An 18,550-nucleotide genomic window follows, 5' to 3' on the forward strand; every position below is an offset into this window, starting at 1 on the left:
TGAGGGTCTGAGCAGACAGCTGTCTGCCAACCAGGAAACAAGCCCCGCCACACACCGCACCTGCCGGCACCTTCACCTTGGACTTCTCAGCCTCCAGAAGTGTGAGAAAGCTTTGTTGTTTAAGCCCCCGAAAGAGTTTTGAGAATATAAAAATTATTAGATATTGTTGTATTATAGTTTTAATTTCTCTGATTATTCATGGGGTTGAGTTTTCATATTTTCATTCACTGTTCAGATTTTTCTTGTGTGATTTCCTCTTTCCTTTTGCCTATTTTCCTGGTGAGCTATGTGATTTTTTTTTTATTGTTTCATAGGATTTCTTTACTCAGCCTAAATATGAATCCTGAATTAATTATATGTGTCACAGGTGCAATCTTCCTGTCTATTGCTTGACTTAAGCTATGTTTATGGGACTTTTGGTAATGGAGAAGTTCGTAATTTAGATAGAGCCCAATTCACCAATTTTTAAAAAAGACATTTATTTTATTTGAAATGCAGAGTTACAGAGAGGCAGAGGCAGAGGCAGAGAGGAAAGAGAGAGAGAGAGAGAGAGAGAGGTCTTCTATCCTCTGGATCACTCCCCAGATGGCTGCAATGGCTGGAGCTGAGCCAATCCGAAGCCAGGAGCCAGGAGCTTCTTCCAGGTCTCCCACACAGTTGCAGGGGCCCAAGGACTTGGGCCATCTTCTACTGCCTTCCCAGGCCACAGCAGAGAGCTGGATGGGAAGTGGAGTAGCCGGGACTCGAACTGGCGTCCACATGGGTTGCCAGTGAAGTAGGAAGGTATACTAGTTAAAATCAATTAGGTTTGTGAGCTGGAAGACCACGCCTTCACCATGCCTCTTCGTGATGTCACGCCCTACCTGATACCTTCACCACACCCCTGTGTAATGTCACGCCCTACCTGATACCTTCACCATGCCCCTGTGTAATGTCACGCCCTACCTGATACCTTCACACCCCTGTGACCTCATGCCCCTATCTGGCCATACCTGGGTGCCCACCCACCAATCAGGTTAATTTACCACTGCCCTTTGGAAGTGGGTTAAAAGCCTAGGACACAGTGTGTCCGGCCCTTCTGTTTTCCCTGGCCTCTTGCCAAGAGGGCCTTGCTGTAGCCCTGTGCCTCCAGGGCGCATGGCCTTTGGGTCACCCACCCTAGGCTTCCAGACCTAGATGCCCCGCCATGTGGCTGGTTCCTAGTGCTTGGTATGAATGCAGATTTACCTCTCTTAGATAAAGCTCTCACTTTCCCATGCATCTTTCGCACTAAATAAAAGCTTAAAATGTACCACACTGCCTCGTGTATGGATGCTGGTATTTAGAATTCTTCTCTAAATATTAGGCATGAACCCTCTTGTGCTTATTAATACTGGGGATTATTGATAAGCATATGATGATATCGTACGGCACACTAAATTCCGGTAGTATATGTGACACCCCAGATGGTGCTTCTGGGGAACTTTAAGGGGCCACATTCTTGTATAGATTTTAGGGGGTCATTCCCAATTTCACCAGCACTGTAAACGGCAGGTTTACCCACTATGCCACAGTGCTGCCCCCCCCCCCCGTTATGTCTACATAATATTAGTTATGCTCATGTATCTGGTCTCTTCCAGGATCTATTCACGTCTAAGCAAATGCTGAGAGGGGGCCTCACAGCCTGCACCTTTGCTCATTGCAGTTTTGGCTTCTGTACTCTGCTTGCTTCCTTGCCCTCATTTTACATCATCCCTGTTTCACCACGATTAGACAGAGCAGGCCGAGTTCTCAGAACCGAGGAACGGCATACAATTCCCGGAAAGGTAAGATCAGGGACCACAAGTGCATATCACAGTTTTTTTTTTTTTATTGTTTAAGATTATTTCTTCACTTCCTCCTTTTTAGACAGTAGCTTTCACTTTTTAAAGCGCCAATGAAATGTATAGGTTCATAAAAACAGCCAAAGAGAAAATAAGAAAGTGCTTACGCATACACCTGTTTGTGCTGGATTATATAAGCTTTGTGTAAACTGGGCTGGGGGCTCTCCTTTGCCATACCACTGTTACCGGGAAGGCAGGGAGGGTCCGAGTTCGAACTCACAATAAACGACCCCTGCAATTTGCTTCGACTTTGGACTCTGGTGGTCTCTGATTCTTGGGGGTAGTCGATCATCGGGCACTTCAATGCCACAAGATCAGGTCAAGAAACTTGAATAGAACTATTTGACACAGGAAAATGTAAAATATAAAGAGTGGGAGAAACGAAGAGGGGGAAGGAAGGAGTGAGAAAGGGAAGCATTATTATATTCTTAGAATTGTACCTAGGAGGAGAGTAGTAAGATGGCGGTATAGCAGCAAGGTGTGCCGAGTCACACAGAGAGAGATTGATGAATCGAGGGGACAGTCAGGCGATGGAACCACGAAAGGTTGGTGTGGAGTGGCACAGGAGCACACCAGAGAGTGCCAGGGACCACCCCGGGGTAGGTAGAGGTGCCCAGAACTGCAGGAAGAGAAGAGAACAGAACAAAGAACCAGTGGGAGGATGACCACCACCACCGCCACTGCCTCCAACCCACCCTGGGACGGACACGTGAGACACAAGCACGGATGAGTGGGGAAGGAAATCAAAGCAAAGTGAATAGTGCTTGCTGCTGTAAGCGGGAAGGGGGCGCGATCCTGGGGGATGAACTGAGAGACTGAACAGGCCACGATTCCTCCATGTCTCCCCCCAACCAGAGAGAGCTGCTGCAGGCGGAGAGCAGCCATCTGTTGTATACATTCGGGAGTGAAAGAGGGCGGGTTCTGCTTTTGCCTCTACAACTCGAACTTCAGTGGTGGGGATCACCCCACCCCAGGGAACAAGGACCACAGTGGTTTAGACTGACTCCCCACTCATCACACAGGGGGCACAGTGACAGGGGAGCTGAGCAACGGAGGCCCAGGCGCTCTGGGTGAACAAAGGAACAGGCAGACCAGCCCCATGGGGTGGAGCTTAGTACCTCAAAACCCAGGTACCAGCCTACTCAAGTACCCGCCTCCCTCAGTTTCCAGAAATAAACAAATGCTAGAAGGTGGAGCTGCCTGCTGACACTGGCAATCAGCATAGACCCATAGCAGAGGGAAATCAACCTAAAAATTAAACCAAACAGAAACCAACAGAAATGCTGAACAGCAAAGGAAAAATCCTGAATAAGAATACAGAAAAACCGGCCGGCGCCGCGGCTCACTAGGCTAATCCTCCGCCTAGCGGCGCCGGCACACCGGGTTCTAGTCCCGGTCGGGGTGCTGGATTCTGTCCCGGTTGTCCCTCTTCCAGGCCAGCTCTCTGCTGTGGCCAGGGAGTGCAGTGGAGGATGGCCCAGGTGCTTGGGCCCTGCACCCCATGGGAGACCAGGAAAAGCACCTGGCTCCTGGCTCCTGCCATCGGATCAGCGCGGTGCGCCAGCCGCAGCGCGCCGGCCGCGGCGGCCATTGGAGGGTGAGCCAATGGCAAAGGAAGACCTTTCTCTCTGTCTCTCTCTCTCTCACTGTCCACTCTGCCTGTCAAAAAAAAAAAAAAAAAAAAAAAAAAGAATACAGAAAAACCTATGAACTCACCAGTGGAGCCGGCTAAACTGTCCATAATAGAGGCTGAAGAAGAAGAATTTGAAGTCATGCCAGAAAAAGAATTCAGAAAATTAATAATCAGATTATTTATAGCAATGAGAAATAGATTCAAGATCTGAATGAAAAGCATGCCCAAGGATTACAGATCCTAAAGAGAAGCCAGAATGAAATACTGGAAACGAAAAACTCAATTGACCAAATAAAAATAACGTGGAATCCCTCAGAAATTGAACAGATGAAGTAAAAGAATGAATATCAGAACTCGAAGACAAACTTCCAAAAATAATACAGTCAGGTCAAACACAAGAAGAAGAAATTAGAAAATTAAAAAACACGGTTGGAGACCTACAAGATTCAATCAAGTGTTGTAATGTCCGGTTAATAGGAGTCCCTGAGGGTGTGGAAAGAGAGAACGGATTGGAAGGCATTTTCAATGAAATAATACAGAAAACTTCCAACATAGGCAGGTTGAAAGAAACAACCAAATTCAACAAATACACAGGAGTCCTAACAAATTGGGCAAGAAAAGGAATTCACCACAACACATTGTGGCAACACTCAGTGAAACAAAAAGAACAAATCCTAAAATGTGCCAGAGAGAAAGGACAAATCACATTCAGATGTAATTCAATCAGACTCACCCCAGACTTCTCATTGCAAACCCTACAGGCAAGGAGACAATGGCATGATATATTCCAAGTTTTAAAAGATAAAGGATGCCAGCCTAGAATAATGTACCCTGCAAAGCTGTCATCTGTGAATGAAGAGGAAATAAAAATTTTCCACGATAAACAGAAACGGAAAGAATTTGTATCTTTGTGTCCAGCCCTACAACACTGGCTCAAGGATGTGCTGCACACAGAAATACAAAAACAAGAACTTCACTACAAAAGAAGACGAATGTAAAAAATGACCCAACTAAACTACAAACAAATCTCAAAATTCATAAACAGCTCTTTTAAGGAAACATGACAGGAAAAAGACAGTATTTAACAATAGTCACACTGAATGTAAGTGGTCTCAGCTCTACAATCAAGAGACACAGACTAGCTGAATGGATTAAAAAAGAAAACCTGTCTATCTGTTGCCTTCAGGAATCACACCTCACCAGCAAAGATGCACACAGACTGAAAGTGAAAGGATGGAAAAAGATATTCCAAGCTAACAGAAACCAAAAAGAGCCAGTGTGGCCATCCTAATATCAGACAAAATTAACTTTAACACAAAAGCTACTAAAAGAGACAAAGAAGGACATGATATAATGATTAAAGGATCAATCTAACACAAAGACATTACTATTATAAATGTATATGCACCTAATTACAGGGCAAATGGCTACTTGAAATAATTACTAAAGGATTTAAAGGGAGATATAGACTCAAATACAATGGTAACATGGGACTTCAACACCCCACTTTCACCAATGGACAGATCAACCAGACAGAAAACCAACAAGGAAACAACAGAGCTAATTGATGCTATGGACCAAATAGACCTAGTAGATATCTACAGAGCCTTCTACCCCACAGCCACAGAGTACCCATATTTCTCCCTGGTACATGAAACTTACTCTAGGATTGACCATATGCTAGGCCATAAAGGGAGCCTCAGCGAATTCAAAAAAATTGAAACTATACCATGTATCTTCTCAGACCACAATGCAATGAAACTCGAAACCAGCAACTCAAGAATCTCTGAATCATATGAAAACACATGGAGAATGAACAACATGATTCTGAGTGAACAGTGGGCCATAGAAGAAATCAAAACAGAAATAAAAAAATTTCTAGAAACAAATGAAAATGATAATACAACTTATCAAAACTTGTGGGATACAGCAAAAGCAGTGTTAAGAAGAAAGTTTATAGCAGTTGGTGCCTACATCAAGAAACTGGAAAGATACCAAACAAATGACCTCTCTATATGCCTCAAGGATTTAGAAAAACAGCAGCAAACCAAACCCAAACCCAAACCCAAACCCAGCAGAAGAACAGAAATACTAAAGATTAGAGAAGAAATAAACAGAAGTGAAACAAAGAAAAATACAAAAGAGCAGCAAAACTAAGAGCTGGTTCTTTGAAAAATAAACAAAATAGACACACCATTGGACCAACCAACCAAAAATGGAGAGAGAAGACTCAAATCTGTAAAATTAAAGATGGCAATTGAAATGTAACAACAGACACAACAGAAATAAAAAGAATAATCAGAAACCACTACAAATAGCTGTATGCCAACAAATTGGGAAACCTGGAAGAAATGGAAAGATTCCTGGATACATACAACCTTCCGAAACTGAGCCATGAAGACATAGAAAACCTGAACAGATCCATAACCGTGAAAGAAATAGAATCAGTAATAAATGTGCTACCGAAGAAGAAGAGCCCGGGACCGGACGGCTTCACCACTGAATTTTACCAGACATTTAAAGAACAACTAACCCCAGTTCTTCTCAAATTATTCAAAACAATTGAAACAGAGGAAATCCTACCAAATTCTTTCTATGAAGGCAATATCACTTTAATTCCTAAGCCCGGAAAAGACACAACAGAGAAAGAAAACTATAGACCTATTTCCCTGATAAACATAGATGCAAGAATACTCAACAAAATCCTGGCCAACTGAATCCAACTACACATCAGAAAGATCATTCACCTGGACCAAGTGGGATTTATCCCTGGTATGCAGGGATGGTTCAACATTTGAAAATCAATCAATGTGATACGTCACATTAACAAATTGAGAACCAAAAATCTTATGATTATCTCAATAGATGCATAGAAAGCATTTGACAAAATACAACACCCTTTCATGATGAAAACTCTAAGCAAATTGGGTTTAGAAGGAACATTCCTCAATACAATTAAGGCAATTATGACAAATCCATGGCCAGCATTATATTGAATGGGGAAAAGTTGGAGGCATTTCCATTGAAAACTGGCATCAGACAGGGATGCCCACTCTCACCATTGCTATTCAATATAGTCCTAGAAGTGTTAGCCAGAGCCATCAGGCAAGAAAAAGAAATTAAAGGGATACAAATGGGAAAGGAGGAAGTCAAACTATCCCTATTTTCAGATGCCATGATTCTATATATAGGGGATCCAAAAGATTCCTGTAAGAGACCATTGGAACTCATAGAAGAGTTTGGTAACGTAGCAGGATACAAAGTCAACGCTCAGAAATCAACAGCCTTTGTATACACAGACAATGCCATGGCCAAGGAAGAACTTCTAAGATCAATCCCATTCACAATAGCCACAAAAACAATCAGGTACCTTGGGATAAATTTAACCAAGGATGTCAAAGATCTCTATGATGAAAATTACAAAATATTAAAGAAATAAAAGAAAACACAAAAATATGGAAAAATCTGCCATGTTCATGGATTGGAAGAATTAATATAATCAAAATGTCCATTCTTCCAAAAGCAATTTACAGGTTCAATACCATACCAATCAAAATACCAAAGACATTCTTTACAGACCTAGAAAAAATGATTCTGAAATTCATATGGAGGAACAAGAGATTGCGAATAGCTAAAGCAATCATAAACAATAAAACAAAGCCAGAGGCATCACAATTCCAGACTTCAAGACATACTACAGGGTAGTTGTAATCAAAACAGCCTGGTACTGGTACAAAAACAGATGGATAGACCAATGGAACAGAATAGAAACACCGGGAATCAATCCAAACATCTATAAACAACTCATATTGGACAAAGGAGCTAAAACCAACCCCTGGAATGGGGACAGCCTCTTCAACAAATGGTGCTGAGAAAACTGGATGTCCACATGTCAAAGAATGAAACAAGACCCCTATCTTACACCATATACAAAAAAATCCCTCAACATGGATTAAATATCTAAATCTACACCACGACACCATCAAATTAATCAAGAGCATAGGGGAAACCCTTCAAGACATTGGAACAGGCAAAGAATTCCTGGAGAAGACCCCAGAGGCACAGGTAGTCAAAGCCAAAATGAACACTTGGGATTACCTCAAATTCAGAAATTTCTTTACAGCAAAAGAAACAGTCAGGAAAGTGAAGAGGCAACCGACAAAATGGGAGAAATTATTTGCAAACTACACAACTGATAAAGGATTAACAACTAGAATCTATAAAATGACCAAGAAACTCCACAGCAACAAAACAAACAACCCAATAAAAAGATGGGCCAAGGACTTTAACAGACATTTTTCAAAAGAGGAAATCCAAATGGCCAACAGGCACATGAAAAAATGCTCAGGATCTCTAGCCATCAGGGAAATGCAAATCAAAACCACAACGAGGTTTCACCTCACCCCAGTTAGAGTGGCCCTCATACAGAAATCAACAATCAACAAATGCTGGAGAGGATGTGGGGAAAAGGGCACCCTAACCCACTGTTGGTGGGAATGCAAACTGGTAAAGTCACTGTGGAAAACGGTATGGAGGTACCTCAAAGACCTGAATACAGACCTGCCGTATGACCCAGCCATTTCACTATGGGAGTTTACCCAAGGGAAATGAAATCAGTAAACAAAAGAACTATCTGCACCTCCATGTTTCTGGCAGCTCAATTCCCAGTAGCTAAGACATAGAAGCAGCCTAAATGTCCATCAACCAAAGACTGGATAAAGAAATTGTGGGATATGTACACTATGGAATACTACACAGCAGTGAAAAAGGATGAAATCTGGTCCTTTGCAACAAAATGGAGCAAACTGGAAAACCTCATACTTAGTGAAATAACCCAGTCCCAAAGAGACAAACACCATATGTTTTCCCTGATTCAGGAGAATTAACAGCGTAGCTAAAATGAAAGCTATAGAAGTGAAATAGCCACTTTCAGAACTAATGTCCTCAAGAACCCTTGACCTGATTGTCTAGAGACAGTTAACTAGTGTTACTTTTTACTGTGTATATCCTTTTGGTTTTGTTTTGTCGGTTTTTTTTTTTCTTTTCCTCTGTTTTCTTTCTCTCTCTCTCTCATCTTTCTACCTCACACTATAGGCTGAACTCTCTATGTAACACAGAGTTAATTACATGTATTTTAAAGCAATGGAAAAAGATCTGTTAAAAACAAGGGAGGGGATAAGAGATGGAGGAGGTAGTCTAAAACTGTAAAACAGTATAGTTCTGCATACAGGCACATAGACTCACCTCTCAGGGTACAGCCTAAGAACTAATCATGGGACTCCAAACCCATAAGAATCAGTGGTATAAACACCATCTTCACTGTTACAAGGATCAACTTAAATGTTAAAGGCAACAGACAGACCAGTTTAAATGTAAAAGAGATGACATAAATAACATCAAATGCCCGGTAAAAATAATTGAAATAAAAAAAGGAAGGAAGGACCAACATGGGAAGCAGTCCACACAGCAGACTCCTAGAATGACTCTCACAGTAAATAACACTCTGACCTCAGAATCAGCCCATAAGGCTTCCTGGTTGGGCTAAAAGGCCTGCAGGAGCATCTCATGCATGGAAAGACAAGACTCTGTGGAAAAAAAAACCCTACACGGTGGATCTCTGCGAGATCCTTTCTCAGAGGAAAGAAGGAGACACTCTTCTCTAAAAGGAGTGGAGGACATCCTCTTTGCTTATGGCCGTGTCCAAATAACAACAGAGTCTATGGTCACAAAAGGCCTCCATAGCCCTGGAAGCCCACGACAAGAGCCTTGGATGATCACTGACATCATAAAACAGAGTATTAATTGTTAAAGGAACAACAGTAGTCACTGTGCACTTGCTCCCAGGTAGGACCTCTGTCCCTATTGAATTGTAATATGAGAATTGACCAAATTCTCTCCCCAAACTGTACTCTATAAGTTGTGTGTGGGCATGGGGGCAAATTGTTGAAATCTATGATTAGCATACAGATGATCCTCTATATATAAAGTCATACTAAAAATGATCCATAATGGGCCGGCGCCGCGGCTCAATAGGCTAATCCTCTGCCTGCGGCGCCGGCACACCGGGTTCTAGTCCCGGTCGGGGCGCCGGATTCTGTCCCGGTTGCTCCTCTTCCAGTCCAGCTCTCTGCTGTGGCCCGGGAGTGCAGTGGAGGATGGCCCAGTCCTTGGGCCCTGCACCCGCATGGGAGACCAGGAGAGGCATCTGGATCCTAGCTTTAGATCAGCGTGGTGCGCCAGCCATAGCATGCCTGCTGCAGCGGCCACTGGGGGGTGAACCAATGGAAAAAGGAAGATCTTTCTCTCTGTCTCTCTCACTGTCTACTCTGCCTGTCAAAAAAAAAAAAAATTTAAAAATGATCCATAATGAAGAGGGAGATAAAAGAGGGAATGGGAGGTGGGAAGGGAGCCAGGTGGGTGACATGGGGGAAAGAACCACTGTATTCCTCAAGTTGTATCTTTGTAAAAATGCATTCATTAAATAATAATAATAAAAAAAGAATTGTACCTAGGAACTACATTGAATCTGCTCTTTTTGTAGTAATATGAAATTAACATGAAAACTGATAAGAAATATATTGTAGTAATTACAATTATTGCTGTGATCCTGAGAATCTAATATATTAATAAGTTCCTTGGGCTGGCGCTGTGGCTCAGCAGGTTAACGCCCTGGCCTGAAGTGCCAGCATCCCATATGGGTGCCAGTTCGAGACCCGGCTGCTCCTCTTCCAATCCAGCTCTCTGCTATGGCCTGGGAAAGCAGTAGAAGATGGCCCAAGTTCTTGGGCCTCTGCACCCGCATGGAAGACCTGGAAGAAGCTCCTGGCTCCTGGCTTCGGATTGGCCAGGCTCCGGCTATTGTGGCTATCTGGGGAGTGAACCATTGGATGGAAGATTTTTTTCTCTCTCTCTCTGCCTCTCCTCTCTCTGAGTAACTCTTTCAAATAAATAAATAAATCTTTTTAAAAAATAAGTTCCTTTAATAAAAAAGGTTTGGGACTGGTGCTATGGCATAGTAGGCTAAGTCTCCACCTGCAGCGCCGGTTCGAGTCCTGCTGCTCTAGTGATCCAGCTCTCTCCTATGGCCTGGGAAAGCAGTAGAAGATGGTCCAAGTACTTGGGCCCCTGCACCCATGTGGGAGACCTAGATTAAGCTCCTGGCTCCTGGTTCCTGACTTGGCTCTAGCCATTGCAGCCATTTGGGGAGTGAACCAGTGGATAGAAGACCTTTCTCTCTGTCCCTCCCTCTCTGTCTGTAACTCTCAAGTAAATAAGTAAATCTTTTAAAAAAAAAGTTTAAAAATAATCATTATAAAATAAAAAGTTATTTATTTATTTGTTTTTTTTTTTTATTTGACAGGTAGAGTTATAGACAGTGAGAGAGAGACAGAGAGAAATGTCTTCCTTCCATTGGTTCACCCCCCAAATGGCCACCATGGCCGGCGCTATGCCGATCCGAAGCCAGGAGCCAGGTGCTTCCTCCTGGTCTCCCATGCGGTTGCAGAGCCCAAGCACTTGGGCCATCCTCCACTGCCTTCCCGGGCCACAGCAGAGAGCTGGCCTGGAAGAAGAGCAACCGGAACTAGAACCCGGGGTGCTGTCACCACAGGCAGAGGATTAGCCAAGTGAGCCATGGCGCCGGCCTAAAAATAGTGATTTTTAAATTTATACCATGAAAATATTAAGCAAATGAAAATGGTTATAGCAACATTCATATGTAAAAATTAGAAATTAAAACAAACAAAGGAATAAAATACAATGAATTTATGAATCACAGAAAACAAACATAAAGTTGAATATATTTAACAATATAAACTTGAAATATGTGAAGTGAAACCTGGGTCAGGCATCTGGCCCAGGGGTTAAGACATCAGTTGGGATGCCTGCATCCTGTGTTGGAGTGCCTGGGTTCAAGTCCCAGCTCTGCTCCTGGTTCCGGCTTTCTGCTGCTGCACACTGTGAGAGGTGGAAGGTGATGGCTCAAGTAGTGGAGTCCCTGTCACCCAAGTGGGAGACCCTAATTGAGTTCTCAGTTCCTGAGCATCTGGGGCGTAAACCAGCAGTTGAGAGCATGTTTGTCTCATTCTCCCTCCATCTCTCTCTCTCTTTCTCTCTCTCTGCCGCTCAGATAAGTAAAATAAATTGCAAAGAGAAATTGTCAAGTTTATAAATCCATAAGCACAGTATAAACAGTATAATACATTTATGTCCAAAACTAATAGATTCAACATAGAGTATTTAGTAAAGAGACAGATATTTGGAATAAAAAATTAACACAAGCTAAATTAAATAGGTTCAGAATTCCATTATGAAGAAACAGAATGCAAATTATTTTCAAGAAAATGTGGGGGGCCGGCTCTGTGCTGCAGCGGATTAAAGCCCTAGCCTAAAGCACCGGCATCCCTTAATGGGAGTTGGTTCATGTCCTGGCTGCTCCAATTCTGATCCAGCTCTCTGCTAATGCACCTAGGAAAGCAGCGAAGATGGCCCAAGTCCTTGGGCCCCAGCAGCCTCATGGGAGACCCGGAAGAAGCTCCTGGCTCATGACTTCAGATCAGTTCAGCTCTGGCAGTTGTAGCCATTTGGGAAGTGAGCCTGTGGATGCAAGACCTCTCTTTCTGTCTGTCTCTACCTATTTCAGTAACTCTTTCAAATAAATAAAATAAATCTTTAAAAAAATGTGAACCACTAACAACAATTAGTCATTTGTTGGTCACAAATGAATTCTAAATAAATTCTGAAGAATCAGTATCATAAAGATCTTAGTTTAATCATAATTTACAATAAAACTAGGAAAAATTATAAAAGGTAGCAACCTTTAAAGTTTAAAAACTTTTAAAATAACTTTTTAAAAGCTATTTACTTATTTATTTGAAAGAGTTACACAGAGAGAAGGAGAGGCAGAGAAAGAGAGGTCTTCCATCTGATGGTTCACTCCCCAATTGGCCACCGAAGCCAAGGGCCAGGAGCTTCTTACAGGCCTCCCATGTGGGTTCAGGGGCCCAAGCACCTGGGCCATCTTCTACTGCTTTCCCGGGCCATAGCAGAGAGCTGGATTGAGCAGCCGGGACTCGAACCAGCACCCATAGGGGATGCTGGCTCTTCAGGCCAGGGTGTTAACCCACTGTGCCACAGCACTAGCCCCAAAATAACTTTTAAATAACAGATGAATTAAAATAGAAATCACTGTAGAAAATATAAAACAGATAAACCAAAATAAAAATGAAGCTCCCGTATTTAAAAATTTTGAGAATACAGCGAAAGCTGTACTCAGAGGAAAATTCATAGCCTTAATTGTTTTTACTCCACAACGAGGAAGACCGAAACAGATGGGTTAAGTATTCTGAACCATTAAATTAGAGAAAGGAAAGAAATTATATAGAATTGAAGGAACAGATGTTAAAGATACGAGCAGAAGTGATTAAATCAGAATGCTGGCTTCATGGTGCAGTGGTTAAACTGCCACTTCTGACACCTACATCCCACACTGGAGCACCAGTTCAAGTCCAGGCTGCTCTGCTAAAGCGTGTGGCCCAGCAGCAGAAGATGGCACAAGTGCTTTGGTACCTACCACCCATGCAGGAGACCGCTGTGGGATCCGTAGCTCCTGGCTTTGGTCTGGCCCAGCCCCAGCCATTGCAGTCATTTGGAGATGAATGAGCAGATGGAGGATCTCCCTCTCCCTCTGTCTGTAACTCTGCCTTTCAAATAAATAAATCTTTTTTTTTTAAAAAAAAGAATAAATGGAGATTCCTTTCCTCGCACTGTGTGAGACCTAAGTATTTATAGCACCTTCTCTGGAAATTCTAGACAAAATATTTGTATTTATTTTTATTTTTTTATTTTTTTAAAGATTTATTTATTTGAAAGTCAGTTACACATACACACACACACACAGAGAGAGAGAGAGAGAGAGAGAGAGAGAGAGAAAGAGAGAGATGTCTTCCATCTGCTGGTTCACTCCCTAGTTGGCCTCAAAGGCTGGAGCTGTGCCAATCTGAAGCCAGGAGCCAGGAGCTTCTTCCAGGTCTCCCACATGGGTGCAGGGGCCCAAGCACTTGGGCCATCTTCTACTGCTTTCCCAGGCCAAAGCAGAGAGCTGGATCAGAAGTGGAGCAGTCGGGACTCGAACCAGCGCCCATATGGGATGCCAGCACTGTAGGCGGCAGCTTTACCCACTACACCACAGCGCCGGCCCCTTATTTTTATTTTTTAAATATTTATTTATTTATTTATTTGAAAGTCAAAGTTATGCAGAGAGAGAAAGAGGCAGAGAGAGAGAGGTCTTCCATTTGCTGGTTCACTCCCCAGATATCCGCAATGGCTGGAGCTGCGCCGATCTGAAGCCAAGAGCCAGGAGCTTCCTCTGGGTCTCCACATGGGTGCAGGGGCCAGAGACATGGGCCATCTTCTATTGCCTTCCCAGGCCATAGCAGAGAGCTGGATAAGAAGTGGAGCAGTCAGGAACCAGCGCCCATATGGGATACCGGCACTGTAGGCAGCGGCTTTACCTACTACACCACAGAGCTGGCCCCTTATTTTTATTTTTTATTTTTTTAAGATTTATTTATTTATTTGAAAGTCAGAGTTATGCAGAGAGAGAGAGAGAGAGAGGTCTTCCATCCGCAATGGCTGGAGCTGCACCGATCTGAAGCCAGGAGCCAGGAGCTTCCTCTGGGTCTCCACATGGGTGCAGGGTCCAGGGACATGGGCCATCTTCTACTGCCTTCTCAGGCCATAGCAGAGAGCTGGATCAGAAGTGGAGTAGTCAGGATTCGAACCAGCACCCATATGGGATGCCGGCACTGCATGCGGCCCTGACAAAATATTTTAAAATCTACTTATGGCCGGCGCCGCGGCTCACTAGACTAATCCTCCGCCTAGTGGCGCCGGCACACCGGGTTCTAGTCCCGGTCGGTGTGCCGGATTCTGTCCCGGTTGCCCCTCTTCCAGGCCAGCCCTCTGCTGTGGCCAGGGAGTGCAGTGGAGGATGGCCCAGGTGCTTGGGCCCTGCACCCCATGGGAGACCAGGAAAAGCACCTGGCTCCTGGCTCCTGCCATCGGATCAGCGCGGTGCGCCGGCCGCAGCGCGCCAGCCGCGGCGGCCATTGGAGGGTGAACCAACGGCAAAGGAAGACCTTTCTCTCTGTCTCTCTCTCTCACTGTCCACTCTGCCTGTCAAAAAAAAAAAAAAAATCTACTTATATAACCTGTTCCAGATGACAACCTAAGTGAAGACAGAAATCCAGGTAAATAAATGAAGATCATGTGCTCTGTCTTGAATACTTTGCCTCTTTTCTTCCCTGGAGAATCCCCCATTTTGTTTAATCCCAATGTCAATTGTATTCTTTCCCAGATACCTAGTGTGGCAATTTCACCATATTATGTGTATTTGTTTAGCAATGCCTATCACAAAGTAGGCACTCAACCCTCATGTATTGAATGAGAAAACAAACACACAAATGGTATCAGTGGTGCAAGATCTAGAGGGAAGCATATGACTTGGGGTTGGAGACACATCTCAGATTCTTACCCTGCCAGTAGGGTCTCATCCTGTGGTGTGGTCACCTTCAGCATACTCCCACTTGAGTGGCCGACTAAAGAGTTGCAGGGCAGGGTAGGCGGTTGAGCACAGAACCAGAGCTCACCAGAAATCACATCTCTGTACTGGCAGGTAGCCGCTTTTGCTCCGGTCGACTGGGGGTCAACATTGCAAACAACAGTCTCTTCCGCCCCTGTTGGTCCCCGGAAATACCCTCTGAAATTGACTGTGGCCCCTTTCTCTCTCCAGATTCTCCGCAGGACTCCGACTGCCTCGCTGGAGTGGATCAGCCACACTTTGACCTGGGCCCTCCCAGCCCAGAGCAGAGGGAAAGACAGCAGGTAGGTGCCGTTCTCCAGATCCTGCACCTCCCCAGGGACTCCCGCATTTAAGTCTGGACCCAGCAGCTTTGCCCGAAACAGATCCCCACCGTGGGTCTTAGGCCTGCCCTGGTGGTCCCTGGCCACAAGGACAGCCTCCAGGGAGCTTCCCAGGTCATAAGTGACCTGCACAGGGTCCCTCAGGTGGTAGGTGGAGGTCTGGGGGCTGGTAGAGGCCAAGAAGTTTCCCCCATCTCCTGGGGTCGGAGGCCAGTACAGAAGGTCGGTCAAGTTGGTGAACTCCTCGGGCAGAGAGTCCAAAAGGGAGGGTGATGCTGTGGACTTGGAGGCAAACTTAGCAACAGGACGGGGTGCTGGGGGCTGATTGACGGTGCTGTCAGTCCAGAACATCTTGAAAAATAACATCTGTGGGTGGAGAAAGAGGAAGTCGTCAGTGGTTTGTGCCTTCCCCATTTTCTCTAGGAGAAAGCTTTCCACTCATCAAAGCTTGTCCCTCCTGCCAAGTGGGAGGACCCAGGAGTCCTGCCTGCCTGCTTCGTGCTGTGTGTCACTCATAAGCCTGGCCTCTGAGTCACCCCCTTTATTTGAAAGGAGCATCTCCTGTTGTAAAGGCGAACTTGTCCCTCTGGTTTAGTTCAACTGTCTCCTCTCAGGTTTCTTATTCCCTCCACTACCCTCCCCACCACACGCACACACACACACACACACATGCACACAACATCCACATACAGTGTTACAAGTAGGCTTGGATTCAACCCTCACATCTCTAGATTTCCTCACTCCTCCCAAAACCTGCTTCCCCTCCCAGAGCCTCATATTTTTTTTTTTATTTGACAGATAGAGTTAGAGAGTGAGAGACAGACAGAGAGAAAGGTCTTCCTTTCATTGGTTCACCCCTCAAACGGCCACTTCGGACGGAGCGACGCTGATCCAAAGCCAGGAGCCAGGTGATTCCTCCTGGTCTCCCATGGGGTGCAGGCGCCCAAGCACTTGGGCCCATCCTCCACTGCCTTCCCGGGCCACAGCAGAGAGCCGGACTGGAAGAGGAGCAACCGGGACTAGAACCCGGTGCCCATATGGGATGCCGGCACCGCAGGCGGAGGATTAACCAAGTGAGCCGTGGTGCCGCCCCCCCTCATAATTTTTTAAGATTTATTATATTTATTTGAAAGAGTTACAGAGAGAGGGCGAGACAGAGAGAAAGAGGTCTTCCATCCACTGGTTCACTCCCCAGATGGCCACAATGGCTGGAGCTGTGCCGATCCAAAGCCAGGAGCCAGGAGATTCTTCTGGGTCTCCCATGTGGGTGCAAGGGCCCAAGGATGTGGGCCATCTTCTACTGCTTTCCCAGGCCATAGCAGAGAGCTGGGTCAGAAGAGGAGCAGCTGGGACCAGAACTGATGCCCATATGGAATGCTGGCACTTCAGGCCAGGTCCTGGCTGCTCCACTTCCAATCCAGCTCCCTGCTGATGCTCCTGGAAAAGTAGAAAAGATGGCCCAAGTGCTTGGGCTCATGCCACCCACACTGGAGACACAGATGAAGTTCCTGGCTTCTAGCTTCAGCCTGGCCCAGACTGAGCCATTGTGGCCATTTGGGGAGTAAACCAGCACATGGAAGATCTCTTTCTTTGTCTGTCTCTCCATCTCTATAACTTTGCCTTTCAAATTAAAAATAAATATTTTTTTAAAAATGAAAATGTATTTAGAAGACAGAAATACAGAGACAGAGATCTTCCATCCACTGGCTCACTTCCCAAATGCTCACAACAGCCAGGGCTGAGCCAGGCCGAAGCCAAGAGCCTGAAATTCCATCTGGGTCTCCCATGGGGGTGGCAGTAACTCAAGTACTTGAGCCCTCACCCGCTGCCTCCCAGGGTGTGCATCAGCAAAAAAGTGGAATTTGAAGCGGAGTTGGGACTTGAACCAGGCACTCTGATATGCGGTGCAGGCATCTGGAGCAGCATCTTCTCCACTGAACTAAAAGCCCTCCCCCAGAGCCCGGATTCTAAGTGTTCCCTTTTCTCCCCCTGTTCCCTCCAACAGCGCCACCCCCACCTTCCACGTTCCAGATTTCTGATTGACAGTCATGTGGGCAAGCCCTTTGTTCAGTGCTCTTGAGTGCTATGGAGGAGCACGGGGAGCCCATCCTAAGGGAGTGTCCTCTACAATAGGGCTCAGCTGGAAGGAAGAGATTCAACAGCCAGCAGGCGTGGGGAACCTGTTCTTCTGCCAAGGGCCACTTGGGTGTTTATAACATCATTTGCAGGCCATACAACATTATCCACTGCTGTAGATTTATTGGATTTCGAGTCCCATCTGCAGTTGCCTTGGCAGGTCCAGACCAAGTGACCTTGCAGGCCTTCTATAGCCTGTGGGCTGGACATTCCCCATCCCTGATACAGAAACCTAAAAAAGCTAGAAAAAAAAGCAAGAAACTGTATAGAAAGATACAGAACAGGTGTGGACTGGCTAAAGGAGAGAGAAGTGGCAGATTATTTTCTTTTTTTAAAAAAAGATTTATTTATTTATTTAAAAGAGTTACACAGAGAGGGAAAGAGAGTGAACCATCCCCTGGTTCACTCCCAAATTGGCTGCAACAACTGGAGCTGCGCCGATCTGAAGCCAGGAGTCAGGAGCTTCTTCCGAGTTTCCTACATGGGTACAGGGACCTAAGACTTGGGCCATCTTCTGCTGCTTTCCCAGGCCATAGCAGAGAGCAGGATTGGAAGAAGAGCAGCCAGGACTTGAACCAGTGCCCATATGGGATGCCGGCACTGCAGGCGGCGGCTTTACCCGCTGCGCCACAGCGCCGGCCCCATGGCAGATTATTTTCTAGGAAGACTTGGTGTTTTCCGCAGCAGAATCCCCTCCAAGGGCCCAGATCTCTCTGGTCTCATACTAAGGAACACAAATCACAAATACAGACTGGAGAAATACAAAGATGCAAATGAGAAGAGAGAGGCCATGTTTTGTGTGATGAGGGTGGGAATCGAGGCACCTGCGGATCAGATAATCACCTACACCCAGCAACAGCGCCTTCTGTTCAGGCAAGTATGATTCAGAAGAAAAAAGCAACCCACTGACGTATCTCAGATGCCAACACGTGGGAAGAACACCAACATCTACTACTGCAATTAGGAGGATGAGCTTGAGTGTCACGATCTCCTGTTT

General features: G+C 45.2%; 1 protein-coding gene and 1 long non-coding RNA gene across 17 annotated transcripts in view; one reads left to right on the forward strand and one right to left on the reverse strand.

Moving 5' to 3' along the window:
- The window catches only part of LOC138846992 (uncharacterized), a 43,877-nt gene that overhangs the window by 22,932 nt on the left and 2,395 nt on the right, over positions 1 to 18,550 (forward strand). Inside the window, exon 2 of the long non-coding RNA XR_016225813.1 lies at positions 15,287 to 15,378. This is a non-coding gene — a long non-coding RNA (uncharacterized LOC138846992). The remainder of the gene's footprint in view (positions 1 to 15,286; positions 15,379 to 18,550) is intronic.
- Positions 1 to 18,550, reverse strand: part of LOC100347536 (NXPE family member 3) — a 53,149-nt gene that overhangs the window by 22,396 nt on the left and 12,203 nt on the right. For 12 of the 16 annotated variants that reach the window (XR_016225809.1, XR_016225811.1, XR_016225810.1 and 9 more), the window contains one exon: positions 15,029 to 15,783. The exons of 1 other annotated variant lie outside the window; for it this stretch is intronic. Coding sequence is in view for 11 of the 15 variants with exons in the window: in XM_089320965.1 (XP_089177091.1) it covers positions 15,029 to 15,783 (755 nt within the window). In the remaining 4 variants the exon portion in view is untranslated. Of the gene's footprint in view, positions 1 to 13,313; positions 13,936 to 15,028; positions 15,784 to 18,550 lie in introns of those variants that run through there. 3 more of the 16 variants (XM_089320973.1, XM_089320971.1, XM_089320967.1) reach the window with 2 other exon arrangements.

This window comes from Oryctolagus cuniculus, chromosome 19, assembly GCF_051225735.1.
Source record: "Oryctolagus cuniculus isolate XC-2025 breed Fujian yellow rabbit chromosome 19, ASM5122573v1, whole genome shotgun sequence".
NCBI lineage: Eukaryota > Metazoa > Chordata > Mammalia > Lagomorpha > Leporidae > Oryctolagus > Oryctolagus cuniculus.